The sequence below is a fragment of the Oryzias melastigma genome, linkage group LG17 (assembly GCF_002922805.2).
Source record: "Oryzias melastigma strain HK-1 linkage group LG17, ASM292280v2, whole genome shotgun sequence".
Lineage (NCBI taxonomy): Eukaryota > Metazoa > Chordata > Actinopteri > Beloniformes > Adrianichthyidae > Oryzias > Oryzias melastigma.
Window position 1 is genome coordinate 29,301,297 of NC_050528.1, and position 26,375 is coordinate 29,327,671.

The following is a 26,375-nucleotide window of genomic DNA, read 5'->3' on the forward strand; positions in this document are numbered from 1 at the left end:
AGAGCCTGCTGATATATGATGACAGCTGCCAGCCTCTTTTGTTTCTGATATTTGCTCATTTTCCATAAAACTACTCTTACTGGCCACTGTATTAGTCACACCAGTCCAACTGTTCATTTGCACAAATGTCTAATCATTCAATCAAAAGGCAGCTACTTATTCTGTTTAAGCATGTAGACGTGCTCAAGAAAGACAATCTGCTGCAGTTAGAACCAAGCATCAGAATGGAGAAGAAAGGTGATCCAACTGACTTGATTGTTGTTGATGTCAGACGGGCTGGTCTGAGTGTTTCAGAAACTGCTAATCTATTGGGATTTTCACCCACAATCTGTAGGGTTCACAGAGAATGGTCAGAGAAAGAAAATATCCAGTGAGCAACAGTTCTGTGGGTAAAAATGTCTTGTTGATCCCAGTGGTCAGAGGAGAATGAGCAGAATGGTTCCAGCTGATAGAAAGACAACAGGAACTCAAATAACCACTGGTTACAGCCGAGGTCTGCAGAAGAACATCTCTGAACGTACAACAACAACCTTGAAGCAGATGGACTACAGGAGCAGAAGAACACACCGGGTATCACTCTCGTCAGCTAACAACAGGAAACTGAGGCTACAATTCACACAGAATCACCAAAACTGCACAATAGAAGATAGAAAAACATTGTCTGATCTAATGAGTCTCTATTTCTGTTGCTGCATTCAAATGGTAGGGACAGAACAACATGAACGCATGGATCCATCCTTGTTAGGCCGTAAGGTGAACGACGGAAAAGTGCCTTGAAAATGATTTTTGTTCCTATGTCTAAGGCACTTCATTGTAACCCTTCCGCTCTCCTTGGCTTGTTTACATTAAAGGGGTCATCTGGACCCCACAAGACAGTGCGCTGAACTGTTTTTTATGATTGATTTTTGAGTTTCACAAATGTCCATGGCAGACATAAAATCCTGTCCACCTTTGTCCACATTTGTCATGGAAGGAATCACACATCAATTTGTGGTTGGAGTCATCTGGACCCGAAAGAGAGCGGAAGGGTTTTAAATGCATTTTTATTTAGACTTTCCACTTCTGGACTTTGGGTTAAAAGTTCTCAGTGAGTTTTTCTGCAGTATTTTTGTAATCAGTGTTTAAAGTCGGTACTATTTACAGTACTAGCGGATTTATTCTGTTGACGTGCGCGCTGCGGTTTGGGTCACAAGTAAGCTGCTGATCCAATGGGTGAGTGGTAATTTCCAAACAGAGCAGCGATCTCTCCAGTGGAGGAAGAGAATTGTAATAATATAAAAAAGCTTTATAGAAGGATCTACAGGCATATTGCATCGATAAAAGGAGAAAAACGACTGGATTTTATGGTCAAGAGAAGGGAGAGATTCAGTAACTTCGTCAAACAGGGGCTTTTTTGATAGGACATAAGGTGAACTAAGCAGAAGTGCCTAGAAAATGAATTTTGTTCCCACATCTGGGCACATTTAAATGCATTTTTGTTTGGACTTTGTCCTTCTGGACTTTAGGTTAAAAGTTCTCTGCAAGATATCCAGCATTTTTTTTGTCATAAGCCATACAGTAAATGCAAAATAAAAATAAAAGAAAATTCAGTTGTGCTTATTAAATTTGCATTATCAAAATTCAGTTCAGCAAAAATACCTTTCTCATAAGTGGACATTTACATATGTATGATAACATTCCATCTTGATGAATTAGTTCAATGACATTTGAGGAAAAAAGCTTTTCATTTATTATACATGGTCAATGTAACAGCATTGCTTCTCATATTTTCAGTGTTCAGGGGCAGTTTTTTCTCTACTTTTTTGCAGAAGATGTTTTATGATTTCAAATGTTTAATCATCCCCTTCACTGTCAGAAATAACATCCCATCTACCTCTACCTTCCTTTCCTTCTGAACATTCCCACAGTGTGGGCACCAACACAAATCAGTGCAACACAATTTTGCTGACATACAAGAACATTTGACTGTTTCATATTTGCCTTGCTTGACCTGAAGTGAACCAACTGCAGCCCATTTTGAGGAGCATCCAGACATCCAAGTCACTTTTAATTCTCCAGCCTTAATGTCCAATCCACTACCAATGGATGAGGGAGCACACATGATAGAGAGACTGAGGTTATTTCCCACATACCTGGAGATAAGACATGTAAAGATGATCCTTCATGTGTTTGCCTGACACAGTGATGCATTGTCCTCTTATTAGCATATGATGGATAGGACAGGCAGAACCGGACCAGAGGAAACAACAGACAAGCCTGTTCTGGACTGGGGTTTCTTTCTAGTTCCACTTGTTGATCCTGAGGTGCTTGGGGCACAGCCTCACCTCTCTGCTTCATAGACACGTGGATGTTGTCTTTTATGTCTCTTAAACAAATTTTTATTGACAGATCTTCTGTAGCACATTGGATGAAACTAGGGACATTGCTGAAGTGTGTTGGACTCACCACTCAAACAAAACCACAGTTTGACGCAGTTTGTGATTTCTTTCCATCTCTTGGTCGTAAAATCCGGAATTATTTCTCCTTGTATGGACAAAATGTTTGAGTAGCAACTTTTATATCGCCTTTTTAAATGTTTTTGAGTTTCCTCCTATGGACAGACTCTCATATATCATTGCGCATGTCAACGGTGTAACTCCGCGAGCACCGTAAATAGGACAGACTTTAAACATAGATTACAAAAATACTGCAGGAAGACACGCGGCAAACTTTTACACTCTTGTGTGCTAAATGGTAAATGATGTATACTTGCAAAGGGCTTTCTACCTTCCTTCAGAGGCCCAAAGCGCTTCACAGTCACAGACCCATTCACACACACACTGATGGCGGCTCCACTGCCAAGCACTGGCGCCAACCTCCCACCAGAGGCAATTTGGGGTTCAGTGTCTTGCCCAAGGACACTTTGACACATGGGTGGGCAAGGCGGGAATCAAACCCGCAATTTTCCGATCAGGAGTTGACTGCCCTACTGCTGCACCACGGCCACCTATTGGGAACAATATATCTTTGCAATGGTGTTAAAAAGTTTTTAGTGCCATGATGTCGGAATGAGATGACACAATACAGGTTCCACCTTACAGCCTATGTATCAATGGTTCTGGCTGGTGGTGGTGGTTTCATGGTATGGGGGATATTTTATAGGCACACTTTGGACCCCTTAGTACCAATTACCATCTTCTGATGCTTCTTCCAGCAGGACAAGACTCCATGTCATAAAGCTGGAATATTCTTAGACTGGTTTCTGGAACATGACAACGAGTTCACTGGACTCTAATGTTCTCCACAGTCACCAGATCTCAATAGAACCTTTGGGATTTGGTAAAATGGAAGATCGGCATCATGGATGTTCAGCCGACAAATCTGCAGCAACTGTGTGATGCTGTCATGTCAATATGGACCAGACTCTCTGAGGAATGTTTCCTTGTTGAATCTATGCCACAATGTGCATATTCCATGATATACTTTACAACCTCTGAGCTGAATATTAGTCTGAGTAGCAATGCTGGTGAGTGGGTGGAGGCATATTTTTATTATACTTTAGTTTCCGCCGCGTGTCTCTGCACTCTTGATTATTATAATAAATTGCCGTTTGTCTTTTTGGTAAAGCTGTCTTGTAGTGTGTCAAGAATGACTCTGAAAGATTTCTATATTAAAAGTCCAATGAACCAGGCCAGTTGTAAATTCTTCTTTGGTTTATTCTTTTTGCAAAAAGGGAGAGAGAGTCAAAACACAGGCTCTGTAGATGTAGTCTCTGCTTTGGGTCACTCTCTCAGAGTTCAGACACACAGGGAGTTATATAGTTTCACACATAGGAATTCCATACATGGGCATAACATAGCAGTGATGTCATCTGTTGCTAGGCCGTTACTAACCAGAAAAGAAAGTCAGTTTTAGGAGATGGTACGAGATGTCACGGAACTAATCCATATACGGAGTTGTTTTTGAGCACAGAGCTTTAGACAAAGAAATTCCAGCAGCTTGCTGGACACAGACAGGTGCACACAGATATCCTTCATACAAAGTTTTCCAAGACACACAAACATAATCTTGTAAATATTTTCAACATAGTGGTTTGATTATTTTGTTTGTTGCTAAGAAACAAAACCTTGCAGAATTATAAATTAAACATGCTGCTGGTCAGGAGTGGGTTATGTTTCAAACTGATTCAACTGTGAGCTGAACTCCAAACCTTCTCTTGTCTTTTGTGGAACAGAGCCGCCGTGAGTTGATCGCCTAAAGCTCTGAATCTGTTTGGCTGATCCTGAAAGTCACTTTTAAATGCTCTTGCCCCACATGTTTACACCTGAGCTGCACATAGTCCTCCCTTTTTAAAGTGAGGGGAGGGCTCGCTCTACTTAGACACCAATACAGAATTAGCACTGCTAAATAACGGACCCCTCAAAGGCATTTTAAAGCAGTATACCATTAATTTTAGTTTGGACTCTTTCTTTGGAGTCATGGAAAGCTAAAGTTAAACATATACAAGTTCATTTAAAGGGGCCATACCACAATTTTCTTAAGCCTTTCAGAGTGAACTATATCCATATATATGATCATATACTACCTTTAAAAAACTAAAAAACAAATTATTTATAAAATATTAGTTATTTTTTGTGAATTTTTTCCTACCCGGAAGTAAAACGACTCCATTCCTGAAACTCCACCTGCCACTGCATGTGGCTGCCGCCCATTTTCATGACCTCATCCTAGAGTCATCCTAAACCCGCTCATTTTCATGGGTATGGGAGGGGCTGCTGCAGACAGTGCAGGTTTTTAGCTCATTACTCTTAAATGCATGAACGGATCAAAATACCACTTTGGGGTTCTTTATAGAGGAATAACGTAAAAAGCAGAATTTTCATGGTATGGCCTCTTTAAACTCCCCCTCGGATAAAAATCCTGTTGAGTTTTTAACATGTCTTTGTGGCATTTTTCTTATGTAAGGAAACAAATGTAATAAGAAATCATTTTGTTTTTGCATTTCTGAGTATTTCTCTTTTTAAATCATGTCAATCAAACTGTCACAGACTGTTAGAATGAACGATCTTCTTTCCATCAACAGCTCTGCTGCACATGCACTAAACCCTCATCTGTTCCTAGTGTCTAGTTCAGGTTCTGGAGAAGAGAAGATGGTATCTTCACATTGACTGCAGTCAAATGAGCCGCCGTTCACATTTCTGTGGTCAAATCAGCATCACTGGATTTTTTGTGTGAGTTTCATCCAATACTTACGGTAGCAGGACTGAGAACGCTGGAAAATCTCCACCAGACTCCACGGAGCTTCTTGATGTGACCACGGAAATGTGAACGGCGGCTCATTTGACCGCAGTTGGAAAGGATTGTAAATCAATGAAAGAGCATTTTGATGTTAGCTTTCATTATTTTATCAAGAACTCTGAGAAACCAATGATTGAATGTATTGATCACAGTCAATAAACATTGGAGAATTAGCTCAAAGAGTCTTTGGTGAACTGGAAGGAGAAAGAATCAGGATTTTGGAGGTAGTTCTGTCCATGAAGATCTTCACTTCCTCGTCCCAGCTGACATCAGGATCAGAACCATACGGCTGGACATTACTGATATTAATGGATGTTTTTATGTAGCAGCGGTGAAGATTTACACTAGTGAGACACAGAGCTACTATAATCAGACAGGGGGGATCAGGGGCGGAGCTGCACAACTCCAAAAAACACACCCCTTCAGAGGATATTTTGGAAACAGAAGCTTCAGATCAACATGAAAAACGGCTTTTTAAGACATTAAGTTTGTGGGATTTTGGTTAAAAACTTAATAATCATAATAAAAAAAAAACTACTGTGAATGTTTTTTTTTATTAAAAAAAATGTCTTAGGGGGACTTTATAATAGACTTTAGTCTTTATTAACTGCAATCTCAGTCATTTGCTGAACGATTCAAATAAACATCAGATTGTAGCAGATAGAATTTCATGGAGAGAGTTGATGCTCCCAAATATTTGTCAAAGGTCAGCATTTTAATCACAGAAGCTTCTCAACATTTGTGGAGACTTTGTGCTGCATTGAAGCTCTGATTCGTCCTTAAATGTTGAGAGATGCAGTTTTGATAACAGCAGGATTTAACCAGGAGTGAGTGGAGGATGTGTTCTTGAATGTTAGTCACCCGGTCAATTGATGTCAGTGGAAGAGCAGCAGAGCTACACTTTGTTGTGAGCAGATGCTTTCAGCCGTTTCTTGAATGTTGCAGAGCCGAAATGCTTCAGATGCACCAGCATCACCTCCATACGCAAACATACTTTCTGTATGTGTTATTTAGCTTTTTGTAATTCTTTGCCAGTCTTTCCATATGTGTTGTTTACATTACATTACATATACATTTTCATGAATCTCTGCATCCATCCCATCTGCTGAAAAGGAAAGGGGAAGCAAGAGTCCCTCATTTGTTTAGCGTCTTTTGGGTGTCCTTGAGCAAATTGAAAGAAGTATGTGTTTGTTTGGGCTGTTTGTCAAACATGCATTTGCTGCTTAAATATTTACCACAGAACCGTTTGGAATGTGAAGCTAATTCTCATCAAGTCTCCTGAAAAAACCTTTCTTTTGACTCGTAAGGAGCTCTGAATGAAAAACAATTTCTGTCAATATTGATTCTGAAAGTTTTCTCATTTACGTTTCTTCTTTATTTCTTTATTTCTTTTTTTGTGGTCCTTGAGCAAAAACTTTGAAATACAGTTTGAACTTGGACCGCTGATGAGCAACAGCATTAAGTATTTACCAAAAATATGAACATCTCACATGCCTACAACTCCAATGTGATAAAGGTCAACTTTTCTGTCGTTTGATGTTTGTCCTTGGATCCCACCTTTATGCACACGAAATGTGCCTTTTTGTTAGTTTGGATTTTACAGATCCAAACATTATCCTTACCTCATAAATCCAAAAACTGAATTTGATGTAGTGAGAAGGAGAACATCTTTCTTAGAACTACAGACATTAAAACTTCTTCTGTCACTTGACCTGCACTGTCTTTGTCAGATTTGTCTCTCGGACGTTCCTCCTCCTTCTCTAAAGTCAAATTCTGACTCGCATTTTAAATACAGATAAGAACACTTTTTTTCTCTTCATTTTTGAACATTTGATGAATAATTTAACTGATTTGTGGCTTAAAAATTAACTTGTTTCAATTAAAAAGATTATATTTTCATTGCTCTCGCTCAGTTTGTATCTTTCTCTATTTGTTTGGACTTTGTAGTGTGGTTAAACTATAAATTATTAATGGATATTATTAATATTATATTAGACAGCTGTCTATAATACATGGTTCTATTATATTTTTTAAGGGTTTAGCTCTTTAGGTCCTATACAGAAAAAATGTTGACTAAAATGAAAGTTTCTATTTTTGAAATCTGTTTATTTTATTTATTTGGTTTATGTGAGACTCAGTGATAAACACCTGGTACTGACCAGTGCAGGTGAAGTTTTCCAGATTCCTTGTGTTCCTTCAAGATAATCGAGTGTAAATTAAATATGTGCACAAACAAACAAGTAAACAAGAGTGAATGTCAAATCCATTCACATTTTAATTTGAACATGTTCAGTCCACTCTTGTTTTTCCACATCAGGATAATCCATTACTAGCACATTCTACCACACTGTATGGTCACATGACTTTGTAAATTCAAAGTGTTTCCACACATTGGACTGGAATGATGGTTGATCAGTTTCTGCTGCATTTTATGTGTGTTGACTGCTGTGATGGAACTTGGTCCTTTTTATGTTGGAATAAAATAAACCTACCATGTCTCAATACAAGTTTAATGATAATGGATTTATTTCATTTTGAAACAATTTTGTAATGGTATCGCTTGACTCGATTATCAACCTGCCTCAGACAGATCGATCTGGGTAGATCAAAGGAATATAAATCGATTCATAGTTACACAACTAGACAATTTTAAAACCGTTTTTAAGAAGTTTATTGAAATCAGTTTAGTAAATTAGCAAAACAAAAGAATAAGAGGACACATGCATACGGTGCTGCAGGGTTTTAGATTTCTATGCTAAAAGTGGCTAAAAGTTTTCATGAACCTGTTGAACTGGCTCTCAGTAGTGTGTCCGTGTTCTGATACATCCATGTTCTACAGAAGCATTACGAGGAAGACTCAAGTAGCTTCTAAGCATTTACTCCTAAAGAAAAAAAACACAAGTATAATGAGAAATCCTTTCAGCTTTGTTGTCTTTTTTTCTTTTATATTAATTGATTTCTTAGAAAAACTGCAAAAGTGGAGTACAGATAAAAGCCTCCAACACATTTGATTTTGTGCAAGTTTTTATCTTTTAAGTTCCCTAATGTATTGGCGATTCCAAGTTGATAATACAAATCATATACAGACTAATTAAGTAGAATAGCTGTTTATTTGGGTCAGGCTGTGCTGTATTTTATTGACTCGCCCTTGATAGGATTTGCCGTTCTCAGAGGACTCTTGGTTTCTCTTTCTGACACTATTAAATGAAATGTTCCACTGTGGTCCTGTTTCTTTTTGTTGCCAGTGCTGAGATAGTCTTTTTTCTCTTACAGTGCTGTGAATGGAGAGTCTCACAGAGAGGTTTACTCCTATGTGGACCAGCTGCCTGTCTCTGAGATCATCCATCAGGTAAGGCTCCCGTCCAGACAGCAGGCTCCGTTTACTCAGACCTCAACAGTGTGTTTGTTTTGTGTGTCTTTGGGGGGTGGACATTTTTTGTTTTGTCGTTGTGGATGCAGTGTGGAAGCCACTTCTTTTATTTATTGATATTTCTAAGTGTGTCCGTGCTTGATTTGGACTCTGAGCAGAAAGTTAGGTGCAACATCCACCAGCAGATGTCTTTGTGCCGTTTCCATAGCGACAGTATTAGGCGTGAAACGTTGTTGCCTCTTGGTCTCGGAGCAGCGAAGCCACCATGAAATCCTGATGAATGGATAGGCAGGACCGTGGCGAAGAATTAAGCATTCAACTGATGGTCAAAATGTTCAGTCAGCTTGACCTTCGCAAGTGACCACCTTCTCCTCTCCGTCCACCTTTTCAGCCTGTGCTCTGCATTCTGAGCAGCTGCGTTTTAATGCTTTGTCACTTCTGTAACTTTTTCCATCATCAAGCAATTAAAACTACAATTTACAGGCTGTCTTTTGCTCTAGAAAGGTAAGCAACAAATGAAGAATGTCACGTTATAGTCATAGTTTCTTTGTAAACATGGACTTCTATAATTTTGAATGCACATGCTCAAAAACAATTGGGACATTTCAACATTTTCTCACTATCTTGTTCAACTTTTAGTCACGAGTTCTTGCTTTGTATCTCACTATTTCCTGATAAATATTATAACATGTACTACATGTAATGCTACATGTAATGCAACTACATATAAGCTTTTTCTTTTAATCTTTTCATTTATTTTAGTCATTTCTATTCATATAACAAACTCAAAATGTTTTAAATGTTTTAAAGAAAAAACAAAAATACTAATGTTAGAGCTGAATGTAACAAACCTTTAGCTCTAGATAATAGTTGCTAATGTTTTTCATTGATTGACAGTTGTACTATATGCATTAGTATTGTATCCTAGCAAATTTAAAGCTATTTACCTTTTTCACTTCACTTGAGTTTCATTTTATTTATCTTAAAAGGAAATCAAAACATTTTGCTGTTTTTCCAACATTGTTATACAGTAATACTGTAGTAACTACTGCCCTTATGGATGGAAATGGGCTGTCTGCGGGGGTAAAATGGGTAAAATGGGCAAATTTGTATGAGACATGCAGGTGGTCCGCACAAAGTTTAAGATCGTAGAGCACTCAGTGAAACGTTAGAGTGAATATTTTCTTTTTATTATGGGCATCCTGTGAGCGTCACGTCATACCGAACACCCATACAACATGTAAGGGGGAAGTAGGTGAGAGGCAGCTGTTTTGTACAGATTTTTCATTTTTTTAACCTCCCTAAATCCGGTGGACTTTGAAAGGAGTCCTTTTGCGCTGTTCAAGTGAAACATACGCATCCGTTTTGTGCAGCCGGACTGTTAGAAATGAAGTTTGTGTGGACATCCTACTGACACTTAAGTATTTCATTCATATTCTGCACATGCAGTATGGAAAGAATATAGACTCACTGGATTTGTGTGTGTGGAATTCTTGATTTGTAACTCATACAAGACATTTTGTGCGTAACTGTGTGTATTTGGAATTGTGCATTCACATGTATACTTGAATATCAAAAATGTACGACTACATACTACAATTTGCTCATGCACAACTTTAAATTACAGCAGCTTAAAACTATGAATTCAACATGAGAAACCGAAAATGGCCTTCCCTACTCTTTTTTTTAATTTTTTTTTTATTTTTTCTCGTTATAACAAGATCCACTATCTTGTTATAACGAGAAAGCTAAGTTTGTTTTCTCAGTGTAAGGAGAAGAATAAAACATCCATCTCTCCCTTTCCCGCACTGAGACGTCATGACTTATCTGATTTAAATCTCTTCATTGTGTGGTTTCACAACAAAAACAGCAGGAGAAAGCTGTTTTCAGTCTATTTTTTATTTTATTGGTGGATCTATTTTCCTCAAACGTTTTAATTCCGTCTCATGCATCAGCCCCCCCCCCCCCTTTTTCTCCAAAACTCCTGAACAAACAGGTTGATTGACAGAACCCAGGGCTGACGAGTGTCTCTGCATGGTGCGTTCACTGAGCTCCTGACATTAGCGGACCCAAACAGCCATTTGGCCTAACTCAGTCCGCTACTATGCTTTTGTCATTTTTATACAATCCACAGCAAAACAACGCAGTTTTTCAGAAAAATGTCGACACTAGTGAATACATATACTAAATATGGATCTGTTCTGGTGTTTGACATTTTCTCTGATAAACTGCTTTGTTTTGCTGCTGATGTCCGGAGCTCTGAGAACATTTGGGGGTTTTAGGTAGATAAAGTGAGGGGGCTGGTGTATGAGATGTTCAAAGAGCATAGATCCACTAATATATAAAAAAATAGACTAAAAAACAACTTTTGTGGAGTGTTTTCTTCCAGTGTTTTTGTTCTTAACCACAAAATAAAAATATAGGTAAAGTCTCAGCGTCTTCGTGCTAGAAGGAGAGAGAGGTTCTTTGTTATCTTGTTATAGCGAGATAGTGGATCCTGTTATAACAAGATAGTGGATGTTGTTATAGCAAGAAAATAATTTAAAAAGACGGCAAGCCGGTTTTGGCTTCTGTACAAAAGAGCTCCTATGCATACAAATCTTTAAATAATACGCATTAATTGCCTGATACACACAGAGAAAACTACATTTTCACACAAATCAAAGTTACAAGTAAACAAGGGCTTCTAAGACTCCTTAGAATACTGTTAGAATGCCGGGTCATCAGAGTTTTCTTTTCATCCACTTTAAACGTACCACTTTGAGGGAACTGCGACACACCTGTGCTCCCCTTAAGATATAGCCCCTCCTGTTTATGTCCCTTCAGACAACCCAAAAACCTGCTGGATCCATGCAGGTCAACCCACCTACAAATGTATTTGTAAGTGTTAAGGTGACAGAGCTTTATGTTTATTCCAAACTGTGTGAAGCAGAGTTAAAAGCTGTCGAGACTTCTTTCAGTTTGTTGTTTACTGAGTGTTACTGGTTTTAAATGGTACTTTAGTGACGTGGAAAAAGCTTTCTCCGATGAATCAGTCCGGTTTACAGTCAGGTTGAATTCAAAGTGTCTCTACGTGTGTTTAGTTTGGTCCAAGCTTTCCGAGTTTCTGACAGACAGAGTTTATTAGTTCGATGGCGTTTGTTGTTGGTGAAAATCAAAGCGGCGCACCAATAATGACAGACAAAGCTGAAGTCCTGCGGATTTCAGAGCTGATTGAACATACACTTTCTACTTTATTTCATCTGAGTTTAACTTTTTCTCTCATGTTAACGAATCCACTTTACACAAAAGACTTTTGTGTTCTGGGAGAGGTAGTCATGAATTCAGTCTAAAGATAAATGGATTCTTGTTGAAGGCCTGGGAGAGATTTAGACATTAAATTTGCATTCTTTTTGCCAGGAAAAGTTGAATACTTCTCTCACTTTAAACACATAAACATACAGAAGTTTATCTCAGGGGCGGAGGTATTGCCAGCTGCCAAATCTGTCTTTCTGATCCTCAATCCTGGTGCCATGACGTTGTCCCGGCCCGAGTCCCATCTCGATGGGAAACAGGAGGGGTCTCCACACCCAGCACCAGTCCACAGCCTCAAAGCCTGTCCGATGCTGGCCTTGCATCCGATCAGCTTCCTGCTGCTCACATAAGAGCTTCCCAAAAATGGTGTTTACCTCTGTTTTCAGAGTATAATCCCACGCTAAGGTACATCTGGACGCGCCGTCACACAAAAACAACCCTACTGTCTTCTGCTCTGCTGTCTGGTTTCATATCCCTGCTTGCTCCGCCTCTGCCTCTTCCAGTTTCATTTCCAGCAATTTTTTATCCCTGAATTTTTTTGTATTTATGTTTATCCCCTATTTTTAGAAAATGCACCCACACGTACACACACACACACTTGGCAACCCGACGACCCCAGCAGAGATTTCGATTATCGCCTGGCGCTCCTGCTGGGTTGGAAATAGGAGTCCTGACAGACTGAGTCATCTCTCCCCCTTCACTGTAGTCGGTTTGTACTGCAGCAGAATGACCAATGTCCATCAAGCCTATTGGCAGCTCTGTTTTTTGATTAGCTGTCATCTGAAGCGCAGCACTCGGCCTTTGTTTGTTGCTGCAGGATCACTTTTTATTGCCTGAGTAGATAAGATTGAACCCCAAACAGCAGGTTCATTCTGGCTCTTTCAACTGATAAATAAGTTTTTTTTTTTTTTTATCTTTGAAAGAAAACACCAATCTGCTGCTGGATCAGACGGTGAATTGAAAAATAAAACAGTAATCAGACACAGAGGAACATGTACGGCTTGCTGCATGGAGTGAAAATAAACTGTGTTAAATTCAAATTGTGGCTTGATTAATCCCTTATCATCGCACAGCAAATGCTTTTATCATGCCACCTATTCTGTCCAACTTCACACATATCATCCCGCAGCCAGAATCTAATCACAATATGCTCAATTCTTAAAATAAATCTCTGGTGTTTTGTACTTTTCTCTCTCCCCCGTCCTCGCTGCTATGAGCTGTGGTCGCTGGCGTCAAACTGTTATTTGTTCTTTTGCCAGCTTGACGCCACCCCATATGGCTCTGGAGAATAGAAAATGGAAACAGTGAAAATGAATGTTTCGCCTCTCTTCCCTCTCTCACCAAACCCTTCTGCCCTCGCTCTGCCTGCAACAATGGCCCCTTTCAAAACGCCCATGTTAGATTATTTCAATTACAGACCAAACCCCATTTTTGGTTTTTTAATCAACCATCAGCTGAAAATAGCTTTGATGTTTTGAAATTCCACATAATATCCTCCTGAAAGCAGAGTGTTCTTCATGATGGAAGGGGGTTGTAGTGCTGACTTTTTCAGCTGTTGCTGCTTTCCTTGATCCGGCTCCGCACAACATCAATTCTCTTCAGTTTTGTCCTTGAAACACAAATACAAAGAGTTTAAGCCTTCCCCTCAACCACTGTTAGCATTATGCACGGTCATTTTAATTACCTCCAATCAATCAGCCGAGCAGCCGTAAATTGATTTCAGTGCAGAACTTGAATACAGGGTGAGTTTGAGAAGCGGATAGACTGCTTCTGTTTAGGTCAGCGTCCTTGATGGTGGGATGTGAATAGATCTGTCAACGAAGGTCGGCCAAGAATAATCACTTTTTGTTCACACTTCTTCTTTTGGTTTAAATCTGCCAGACTCCTGTTTACATTTAATTATATAGAAAAAAAAACAGAACTGCTGTCTTCTTTTTTTGTCTTTTTTTTATATATATAAAAATGCGCACAGATGTAAATTAGACTAGAAGATATTTAATATATATATATATTAAGTAGGATAAACTTTCAAGTATAAAATAAGGTGATAGTTTATACCTTTGTTTTTTAAAGACTTTTTCTAAAAATGACAACAAAAGTAGTCACAGATTTTAAAAAAAACTAATTAAAAAAGCACCAAAGACCTAAAGAGCATTCAGCTGAGAACATATAAACTTTAAAACCAGCTCTAAGGAGTTGGGTCACTTTCTTCATAAAGATCATTACTCTCCTCTGCTCTACAGGCTGGACAGTTAACTGAATAGTAATGAACCCTTGGGTATTGTTTGCCGATTATTCTTTGGAGCTCCAAGGTTCATCATGAAATGTGATCAAATCGATGTTCATGTTCATCTTCAGCTGTGAAATGGATCTGAGGTGAGATCTTTAGTGGATCTACGTTTTGCAACTTGTTGAAAACTAGTTTTAATCAAAAATTTCTGTGTATGACTAAAATAAGACATAAACATATATAGTATTCTTACTTAAGTAAGACATTAATATATTGAAAGTACAACAGTTAGTAGACAAATTGTTAACAATTAAACAAAGGTGTTGGTTAAATTATTGTCATATTACTCAGTATTAAGAGACATTGATTACAAATGTAATATTGCAGTCATATTATCTAACTTTGCAAACCTTTGACAAATATTGCTTATACTCTGCAAGTATGTGCTCTAAGGACCAAATTTGAGGTAACATTACATAAAAAACAAAGAAATATTTCAGAAATATTTCTTGCTTTTACAGTATTTATACTAGGGGTGTAAAGATTTATTTTAACAACTATTCGATTCAAATCATAATTAGTGGTCGACGATCCGATTCACTAAGATAAAATCAGAACATCTTCATCCCAAACTTCCACCAGCGTGACTCAGAGAGAAATACTTGGTACTGAACAGTGCTGGTGAAGTTTTCCAGATTCCTTGTGTTTCTTCAAGATAATTAATTAAATATGTATACAAACAAGTAAACAAGAATGCATGTCAAATCCATCCACATTTTAGTTTGATAAAGTTCAGCCCACTGTGGTTTTTCCACATCAGAATAATCATCATTAGAACATTCTGTATGGTCACATGACTTTGATAAATTCAAAGTGTTTCCACACATTGGACTGGAATGATGGTTGATCATTTTTCTGCTGCATCACATATGTGTTGTCCTCTGTGATGGTTGTCTTTATGTTATAGTAAAATAAATCTACCATGTCTCAATCCTGGGCTGTTTGGGCTGCACGGTTGCGCAGTGGTTAGCGCTCTTGCCTCACAGCAAGAAGGCCCCGGTTCAAATCTCGGCAGGGGGATCTGAAACAGAAACACAAACTGGGGACCTTTCTGTTTGGAGTTTGCATGTTCTCCCCGTGCATACGTGGGTTTTCACCGGGGACTCCGGCTTCCTCCCACCGTCCAAAAACATGCTTCATAGGTTCATTGGTGACTCTAAATTGCCCCTAGGAGTGACTCTGAGGGTGTATGTGTGTGATTGTGGCCCTGGGACAGACTGGCGACCTGTCCAGGGTGAACCCCGCCTTCGCCCATCAGTAGCCGGGTTAGGCTCCGGCACCCCCGCGACCCCGACAGGGACAAAGCGGTCAAGAAAATGAATGAATGAATGTCTCAATCCCTATGGTATTTTCTAATTTCAATATAATCAATTGATTTAAATTTGATATAATTTTGTAATGATAGGTTAATTTGATTCAAATAACAACTCTCCTCAGACACATCGATCTGCTATTCTGTCTATTCTGACATCCTGCAAAGAAATTCAAGCAGAAACTCTCCAAAAAGTTAAATGGATGCAAGAATCGTAAAGCTCCTACAAAATAAAGGTCCTGTGTTTAAATGGAACTTGAACAATGAAGAGGTTTTTGATTTGAATAGCTTTAGATTTTAGTAAATATAACCTCCTAATGCAGCAAATTTAACAAATGAACGTTTTCAGTTCTTTAGAATCTATTAAATGTTGTGGAACTCTGTTGTGTAATAATTTGGAAGATTTGAAGGCTTTTATTTCTGTTTTCTTTAGGAGGTTTGTTCAATTACATTTAATAGATACATAGTGACTTGAAAATGATACTGACTGTCATTTGTATTGAGTAATTAGAAAAATAACATTTGAACATTGCTGTATAGCTTATGATCAAAAATACACAAGTTTTATATTAAACAGCTGAAAAGAGGCCATAAATGTACAACATTGACATGTGATTTAGAAAATACATTGACAGATTTAAAATAACCCTTTGAAGTCCCCCTCTGATAAAAATCTTTTTTTTTCAGTTTTTAACATCTATTTGTGGCATAAGAAATCATTTGCATTTCCGAGTATTTCCCTTTTTAAATCGCTTTCAATCAAATTGTCGCGGAAACGCTCCGTTTGAATTAATAAACTGTTAATATGTCACGAGAGCGTCTGCACATGTGCAAACCTCCTCATCTGGTCCGGCTAGCGTGTCTAGTTCAGGTTCTGGAGAAGAGAAGATGGTATCTTCACATTGACTGCAGTCAAATGAGCCGCCGTTCACATTTCTGTGGTCAAATCAGCATCACTGGATTTTTGGTGTGAGTTTCATCCAATACTTACGGTTGCAGGACTGAGAACGCTGGAAAATCTCCACCAGACTCCACGGAGCTTCTTGATGTGACCACGGAAATGTGAACGGCGGCTCATTTGACCGCAGTTGGAAAGGATTGTAAATCATTTAAAGTTCGGTCCACAAAGCTCTTCACTTCCTCCACATCCTGCTCAAAATGGAACTGCTGTAGCAGCAGTGATGATTCATGCTGGCAAGACACAGAACGACCATAATCAGATGGGGAGGGGGGCATGTGTGTGGCCGTGAAGGAGCAGGTTCGCTCAGCTCCAAAAGCCACCCCCCCTCAGAGGATATTGTGCAGGCTGAGACTTCAGATCAACATGAAAAATTGCTTTTCAAGACATTTAGGTTGTAGGTTTTTGGTTAAAAACATAAAAATTAAAACACTACTGGGTTTTTTTTTAACTAAAAAATTGTCATAGGGGGACTTTATTGTTTAAAGAATCAAAATAAAACCTGCATTGAATGATTAAAACTCTCCTAAAGTATGTGAACCTCCATTATCCGTGCAGCTTTTTTGTAGGTGATCAATGATTAAAATGCTCTTCCTCTTTCATTCAACATTCATCTGTTTTTCTTCGCCTGTCTCAGCCTCTCCTCCTCCTCCAAACATATGCTTCACTCCTGCTGCCTGTGCCGGTAGGGCTTCCTGTCACACTTCATCCATCTCCCCGCGCTCCTCTTCATCCCATGGGCTGTCTCTGACGTGCACACAGACATGCACACGCATATATTTGGATGCATGACTATAGAGTCAAAGTCACACACACCTCTGCTTACGATGATCAGAGAGGTCAACCGGCCCTGATGGCCACATGCTCACAGTCATCTCTCATGAGCGTCTTCTCATCTTCCTGCTGGCTGCTTTTCTGTCTGAAGCTTGTAGTGAAAGTGAGAGCCGCAGAACAGCCTTTGTGCGTGTTTCGGGCTGCATGCGTGTTGTTTGATGTATGTGACCTTAAGACAGCTGTCTAAACTGGCCAGTCAGTATTCATTTTGCTTTGTCCTGTCACTGCTTTGTGTCCTTCGAACTGAAAAGCATAGAGGAGGAGGAGCAGGAGCCTCCAGCCCTCTAGCAAATGAGCTTGTGATGTGAACAGCTGCCACTGTTTCAACTTAACTAGAACAGACGAGTCAAAGTTGATCAGTGTTCAAAGGAGAACTAATCTGACTACGTGAAAGGTCGCAGAGCATTGTTACCGTGAAGCCGACTTGTTATAATGAACAACTTAACCGTCATTTTAAGGAGAAAGATTTATTCCCCCTGGAATGAAGCTGCACACTGCCATCTTTACTTAGATCCACTGAAATGGCAGTCTACCTTTAAAACTTTCAAAGCTGCAGCTTCCTCTGTGTCTGCACAAACAGTTTGGAGCTGCAGCATCATGAAAGCAGATAACCTGCTACACACACAGACACGGCGCTCCTAACCACCCGTTTTATCTGCCTTGTTGATAAAAAAGAAAGCAGGAACCAGAAGACTTTTTAATAGGTGGGGAATTCTTTAGTGGCTTAGTTCCAAACTGAATAGAAGCAACTTAGCTCATCACTTTAAAGCTTTTTATTTATTTATTTTTTGGCATTTATGTCTGAAAGTCCAGCTCCAACAATATTTTGATCTTTTCTAAAATCGTTCCCAGTTGCCTTTCAATTATGATTATGCTATCTTTAGCACAAATCAAACAACCTGTGTAGCACCTAAGTCACGGTTTCAAGCTTTTTCTGACTGCATTTTTTTTTTTAATCTCCACTTGATTTCAATAAAGAAATACTCAGAAATGCAATTTTAAGCTTAATTTTCTCTTTTGCATCTCCTCCATCATGAGAAAAATTCCACAAGAACATGATAAAAACTCAAAAAGCAGAATGCTCTTCAGGGAGGGAATTTAATTGTTTTTTCATTTATGGAGACACAACAAATAAACAAAGAAGTCAAACAAATAAAAATATGATCACACTACATAAAAAAGACAATGCCTGAGATGACTAATGAAGACTTATTATAGTTTCACTTGTTACAACTGAAAGGAATTGACACAGAAAGAAACAAAGATCCACAAAACACACAGGAGTCCCACTCTGACAGAAATACACAGAACCAAAAAGAGAATACAAAAACAAATACGGCCACAGCCGTAACACACTTTCTATGTGTCAATAGGTTGTTTTAAGGTCATAGTATTAATTATAGCCCATAATTATGTGTCAATATTAGAAGTAACAGTAGGGGTGTAACGATTCAGTCAAGCTTCGATTCGATTCACAGGTTTAAAGTCACAATTTCAATTTTTTCACATTTTTTTTCTCAACACAATAAATAAAAAGTATTTTAAGGCAACTATGTTTTCTTTTTGCCCCTTACATCAAACTGTCAGTTTCCCTACTAACTGAAAGGATTCAATACAAATAAACAATTGTACATAATACTGAAAAGATCTAAAAATCCTTTCATACTCTGTTCATATTGTGCTCCACGTGCGATGGACCACTCCACACCCGCGCCCACTCAGCCCCCCCTCCCCCCCAAGCTGCTTCGCTCGCACTAAGGGCAAATGACCGTTCACGCGCAGCTTGTAGAGAAAATGAAACGGAGAGCTAAAGAGAGTTGATAAAAAAGAGCACGGCTTCTTGGAAGGAGTCAGAGGGGAAACAGTGGTGAAGCTGCATCGTCATCCATGACTGTTGTCACGGTAAGTTGGTCAAAATTGCAGTAAAGTTAAGATGAAAATATAAAGTTGCAGTGTGAGAAACAAATCTTGGCTTTGCTTGAATTTGCATTAATAGTTGCGATCGCAACATCGCGAAATCCTGGAGGGACTGACTTATGTGAAACTTTTAAATCCAAAGGAGCTGTGGGAATTTCCAAGTAGGCGGGTCCAGTTGAAGAGCACGCAGCCAGTCCGCGACTCACACACTCACAGCGAGCCTGCATGGAGAAATGTCATCTACTCTGCATTTCTAAATTTAGAAACAGGCCGTGACAAGCCATTTTTTTAATTTTCTGCAATGATGCACATGTTGATGTGTTTGAATCGGTTTTTAACCGATTCACAAAGAATCTTTACATCCTTAAGCAACAGTATTAGTCATATAAGTGACAGTTTTTAACAATAGCTGGAGTAAAGACTGCATAATATGCAGTAAATGTTAGCAGCCAGAACTACAAGCCCATGTAGATATTTTCTGCAGTAATTTGACTCATTTGTAGTTCCTATTAACACATTATTGCTTTATGGGATTGAAGGAGAACAAATAGGGACACAAACAGATCTGTGATGCGTGTAAGCACCATCCCTAAACCTGCCAGCAAGAGGAAAACCAAGTTCCCTCTCTAACATTTAAACCGGAGTGGCCAAGAACGGTACAGCTGACCTTCCAGCTGACAGGAACAATGTGGCCACGTGAGAAAAAACAGCACTGCCATAATTAAAGATGTACCTCAGAGCAGGAAGAATGAAGGTCAAGCATTGAGGTGTTATACAAAAACATCACAACAAACTAGTGACGTGTGCACGGAAATGGATGACAAACCAGGTAAAAGTGAACCACTGCAAACACTGAACTATGAATCAGTAGAAAAGCTCCCAATGTTTAAAAACATATTTTTAAAATGTGAAGAACTATTTTTAAAGACTAGAATAAAATGACAAGAACGCCTAGTTTCTTGTAAAATAAAATAAAATAAAAGACACAACACTTGTGCAGAGCACTCTTTAGACGGGCTGAGTGTTTGTGTGGTTGATGAAAGACACAAGGATAAGAACCACTTGCTGTCTTCCTAACACAATGATCGGTGCACTACCTGTGCTCTTTCATAAAAGCTCTTGGCCTTTGAAGCTGAGTGAGAATGAGACACAAAAGGAGGAGCTCGGTTTATTCAGTGCTGTGGGAATTATAACAAAGAAGACCTCGGATGAAGTGTTGAACATTTTCATTTGGTTTTTTGTTGTGGACCAAACCATTGGTGTTTTTTAATAATATTGTACAATTTGGTCCTGAGGATGAAAGCAAACTGTCACAGCCAATCAAATCAGGATCTGTGTTTTAAACATTATTCATAACAGTATGATACTAATGGGATCATGAAAACTACATCTACACAAATCATAAAACCCTGAAGAGAAAAGAACTGTTCAGCAGAACCTTTAAAATTCGAGCTATTTCTAGACGAAACCTCCATCCGGAGTGTGTCTGCCCCTTCAGATGATTCCTGTGGTTTCTGTCAGCCTCACAAAAGACTCCTTCATTCAGATGCTAAAAGCATGTTTTGTGGTTTGTGTTTCATTATCTCTGCTGTGTGTTGAAGCACTGAGCTCTGGGTTTCTGTCACTCTGCTCCGGTCTACGCGTCTAATTAATGTGATTTTATATCATCCCACACAGTTTGCTACAAAGCAAAAGTAAAAAATATATTCATTTAAAGTTTTAGCATATAAGTAATATTAAAGGGGCCATACCATAAAAAAGACAACTTTTAGAGCTTTTAAGTGTATCATACTGTCCATTCTTAACTATAAAGAACCCCAAAGTTGTATTTTGATCCTCTAAAAGCCTGCTCTTCGAGTACCAGTCCATCTCATACCCACGAAAATGAGCAGGTCCTCACGTGCTGATGTCACAGATTGAGAACAGCCCCTTTCAAGAAGAGTCTACTCTGAAAGCTCCGCCCCCAGTCTAACACCAACACTCAGTTTCTCCACGGAACTAGTGGTGATCAACAAAAAACTTTTATCTTAGATGCACAATACTGTATTTCCTTCTATTCAATTTTATTTATATTGTCCAATATCACAAAAACAATTGCCTCATTGGGCTTCATGCCGGTAATTTTACAGAAGCAGAAGGTCGGTCATAAAATATAAACAAAAGCTAATTGCTAAGCTAAACGGAATAAATGAAACTGGTTATCGCTGCCCTTAGATCAGTGTTTCTCAATTATTTTCTCTTACGCCCCCCCCAATGAAGAACTTACCATTGCACACCCCCTGTTTTAGAGATGATTCTGCACAGGTTGGTTATTGACTTCTATAGAATTATTTCCTACAGATTCTCTTCCTTCATACTGTCAATAAAAGTCACATGGTTCCAGTTTTTCTTCTTTTCTAATAATCTCATTTTCTTTACGTTTTGTGTTTATGTTGTCTCTCTGTCTCTCCCTCTTGCGCTGCTGCACGTGTAAGCGCGCCACCCCGCTAACACACACACACAGTGCCAATGCATGCGCTCAGCTTTTTGTCTCTCTTTCTATCCTTGTCTTTTCATCTCTTTTAAACATTTTTCCATTGCAATTCTTGTGGTTTAATTAAATATTTCCCCTCTCTCTGTGTGGATATCACAATCACTGACGGTCCTCCGATCAACTCTCCGATAACTAACATAAATTGCATGATCCTCGGCTGTCCTGCGCCCCCCCTGCCATTGCACCATTTGAGAAACACTGCCTTAGATCCTCCCTCCCGGTAAGGAAAAACTTCTTTAAAAAAACCCATAGCTCAACAATTGTGTCCTGTTGTGCAGACGTCGAGTGTATTTGTGTTGTGAACCAGTGTAGCAACGGCTGGGGTTAATAAGGCCAGATGTATGTTATGTGGATCCGTTTTTAAAAAGTTTGGATGATGTTTGTTTTCATGGAAGAAATGCAGACGCTCTGCCAAACAAACAGTTTAGTCTAGGATGACGTCCTGAAACATGCAGCAGTGGGCGGAGCCTCAAGGATGGAGTCGTTTTACTTCAGCGCGGGGAAAAAACTCACAAAAATAACTCATATTTTTGATTTTAAGTGTTCCAAAGGTAATGTATGATAATTTTTATGGATATAGTTCACCCTGAAAGACTAAAGAAAATCATGGTATGGCCCCTTTAAAGCACATTTGTGAAAAACTAGTAAGTTCAAAGTTTGATGGTAGCCTCATACTTTGTTTTCTTGATATTATCTGTTATGTTGATTTGTTGTTTAGATGTGATCCTAAAGCCTCATCCTCTGGTACTGTTTTTGGCTCAATACTCAACCTCATCTTCATGAACCAGGAAACGTCTGTTTTTTCAAACAAGTTCCCTTGTTTTCTGTTAACAGTTTCCTAAATGGTAATGAGCTCCTGGTTTTATCTCTACATTCTCTTTGGAACAATAGGAAGAATGAAAGAACAGTTAATGGATAATCTGTCCGATCAGGATTCTTTTATGAGTGTTTTCAGGTTTTTCATAGTTTGTTTTGAGTTTTTCCTCACACATCTGCCTCTTATCATTTGCCATGCACAGACACGACTATCAAGTGTGAGAACTTTACATAAACCAGTGTTTGCGTATCAATCAAAGCGTGTGTCCTGTGTTAGAAACAGGACCATAGAAAAACCAAAACACAGAGAGAACTATCTGCATACTTTTGTCGAAAAAGTAGCAGCCAAGGGATAATGTTCTTTTTCACAGCCATGAAACATAAACTTTCCTGATGTTCCAGTCCTGCTTTGCAGCCTCACCCTCTCATTTGATTTGCCCTTTAGTACTCTTGTCAGACATTGTTAGAATATGGACAGCAAACTCTAACCTAATACCTGTCATGTGCTGATAACTTTTAATAGGCAGCACTTAACCTTGGACTTGGACTGCCCAGCATTATTCCCACCCCAGGCTCAGGTCTGACGTGGGCTGCAAAGCCCCGCTGTCTGGCTTTAACATTCTGGATGGAAGTCGTGCTGTATTGATTTGACTTGATTAAGCTGTTAAATACATTTGCAGTCAGACGTAATGCAATTTCACGGCCGTCCTCTGCCTCCCCGAGTTGGAAATTGGCAGAGAGTTTGTAAAGAACTGACAGGGCTAAGAAGAAACGACAGCATATCGCACAACCTGAGACGAACTTCACTAGATTCCACTTCACTAATTCTGGCTTAGACGAAGCTGGAGTTCTTCAGCCAATGCAAAAGCATTTTGGTCACTCTAAAGCAGATATATTTCTAGCAGTAATAAAAGTTCCTTAGTTAATTGTCTGAAAGAGAATCCTTCTAAGGACCATAATTATTAGGGTGAAGTTTATCATTACTCCATCGTGCAGCAAGTCATTGAAAACCTGATTGTTTTGCTTCAGTCTAATTAGTTAAGACGGTCTATAAAGCAGTACCAGTAAAAAGGAGATTTTGAAATGTTACAGCCTCGGCCAGTGTGGGATTTCAGCTGCCAAAGACTCTTTAAATTTGGTTTCTTATGGATGGTCCTGGGTCAGACTCAGGACATGCTCAGCACATTCTCCAGTGTTGTTCAGTGTGCCATCTTCTATTCATACCAGTGGATTCCTCTTCTTTAATGCCACTGAGCAGTCCTCCCCTCTTACACAAAAGGGATATTCAGAAAAATAAGAAACTGCTGACTTGAGTGATGTTTGCCATTGGACCCTTTGGTAATCCAAATGCTCTCTGTGAGTCTGAAATTTGGGAAATGTTGTCTCAGCATTCCCATTTAACTCAACCTTAAAGTGTTTGGAGTTTTGATGAACAGTTCATAAATCATAGCCATCCAGAAACGGCGAGTTCAGGTTTTGTTTCATCTGTGTAAGCGTGGTAAAATATCCGTACATAGATAAAGACGTATCATCTCTGTCTGATCAAGCAATAAAGTCTGTTTAAAAACTGAAGGAGATGCTTTGAGAAGTTGGTAATTAGATCTGGGCGATGTGGAATTTTTTATATCTCGATATAGTTTTTTCCATATTGTGCAATAATGATATATACCACAATATAAACCAAATAACTATATTCATCAAATTTGAACGCTCTGCGGCTCAAAAAAGAAATGTATAATAATCAGCAGGTTGTTTAGATTTAAATATTATTTCCATCATGGTTTCAACATAACCGATGTACATAACATAATGCAACTAATATTTTAAAAAACTAAGAAAGGGTGTATATATATATATATATATATATATATATATATATATATATATATTATATCAAAAAAGAGAAAATGCTCACAACTGGTGAGTGTCAATTTTGGACCCTTCAAAATAAATTCTCATTCCTCTGTCGAGAAAAAGTTCTACCCTGATATCTATCATTATCGTTTTACCGCCCAGCCCTAGTGGTGATCAGCTCTTTAGTCAAAAACCAGGACCTGTGATGGCTTGGGAGGCTATAAGTGGGAAATGTGTGGTGCCATAATTCATTCACATTTTTACAAATGCAAATGTTTAATTTAGAAGTGTTTTTGAGTAACAAAAACAAAGGGTAGCACATTCCAGTCATCCTCCGAGGTGTTTTTGTTGCCCCCTTCTGCCCAGCTTGAACTGAGTTCTCTGAGTTTATTTCCTGGTCCTCCTCCAGTGAAGAGCAGGGTACGACATGATGGTGTGATACTGCAGTGATGGATGCTGCTGCAGTTGTTCTGTTTTAAGATATGAACCTGTTTGATTTCCTATCATTCTGTGAGCAGAACTTTTATAAAGGAGAAGCAGCTGTAAGTTATAACGTTTAGTGAGTTTAAAGTTAGCACAGCTCGTAAATATCTTTATAAAGTAGTAAACAAGAGAAGCACGCGCATAATGGTATGTCTCTGTGCATGACAGCCTGTCTGATCAGAGATTGACACAAACTATTCCACAGAGATCTCCAGCAGAGTAACACTTCAAGGTGATGTTCATATCTCCAGAGCTCACCTGTTCAGCTGCTTCTCAGAGGTGATTACTGCTCAGTGTTCTCAAACTGTTAAATCAGAGCTGCAACAACTCCTCAATATCTCTGGATATGTGGAGCAAATGCATGCACACGTGCAGCCTTGTTATCATTCACAGTAAAGGAGCTGCTTGTCTGCCTCGTCTTAAATCTTGCCTGTTTTGACCACGAGGAATATAAAAATTCACGTCCCTTTTGGCTCCACAACAGTGCATCGCTGCATATGTTTTTGTCCCTGTGGGGTCTGTATGAGTTACCAACTGGACAGAATGGAGCTCAGCTGCACAGTTACGGTGCGACAGCTTCATTCAGCTGTGTGACTCCATGTCAGACTCAGTCGAAATATGTTTCTGTGCAGAAAGGTCCAGATGCTGAACTGATATACTCATGACTAGAGCATAGGGTTCATGTGTTTTGAAGATTGACCTGACATGGTGCTTTTGACAACTCTCTTTCTGACAAACTTTGAATAAATGTAATAAGTTAAAAAAAAAAAAACTGTAGAAAAACTTAAGAATGTATTGCCACATTTCAGTTTGTAGTGTTGTGCACTTATTGTGTTTATGGACTTTATGATTGTGTTACTCATTGCTGTTCACACTATCAAGCTGTTGTGGAGCAGATTCATTTAGTTTCTCTACTTTGATTTGTAATATATAAAGTAAAAAAAATAGTTCCCTTTTCTATTAATGTGTGAAATTCTGTTTTAAAGACGCACTGTGATCATCCACCCCCCTTTCCCATCATCTCTCTGTTAACGCCCCTTCCACTAGCTTACAGCCCCTCACACTGCCAACCTATTATCACTAATGCAACATAAATGGCGATCAATATTAAAACTATCCAGTCGTACAGTTTAGATCCAAATTCCAGCTCAGATGAGGACAACAAAGACGTTCATGGATCTGTTTGTCTGCAAGTGGAGGATTCAGAATGAGCTTGTGGTCCATTCAGTCTTTGTCAAAGACAATCTTTCTCCAACAGCATTTTTGCTGGAGAAGAGAAGATGGTATCTTCACATTGACTGCAGTCAAATGAGCCGCCGTTCACATTTCTGTGGTCAAATCAGCATCACTGGACTTTTGGTGTGAGTTTCATCCAATACTTACGGTAGCAGGACTGAGAACGCTGGAAAATCTCCACCAGACTCCACGGAGCTTCTT

General features: G+C 39.0%; 1 protein-coding gene and 1 long non-coding RNA gene across 2 annotated transcripts in view; one reads left to right on the forward strand and one right to left on the reverse strand.

Annotated features, from left to right (window-relative positions):
- Nucleotides 1-26,375, forward strand: part of pigk (phosphatidylinositol glycan anchor biosynthesis, class K) — an 87,957-nt gene that overhangs the window by 58,777 nt on the left and 2,805 nt on the right. Inside the window, exon 10 of the mRNA XM_024281867.2 lies at nucleotides 8,551-8,626. Within this exon, the coding sequence (XP_024137635.1) occupies nucleotides 8,551-8,626 (76 nt within the window). The remainder of the gene's footprint in view (nucleotides 1-8,550; nucleotides 8,627-26,375) is intronic.
- LOC118599905 lies at nucleotides 12,839-14,167 on the reverse strand. The gene is made up of 2 exons (XR_004949448.1): nucleotides 13,626-14,167; nucleotides 12,839-13,550 (listed from the first exon to the last, which is right to left on the reverse strand). It is a non-coding gene; the product is annotated as an uncharacterized LOC118599905 (long non-coding RNA).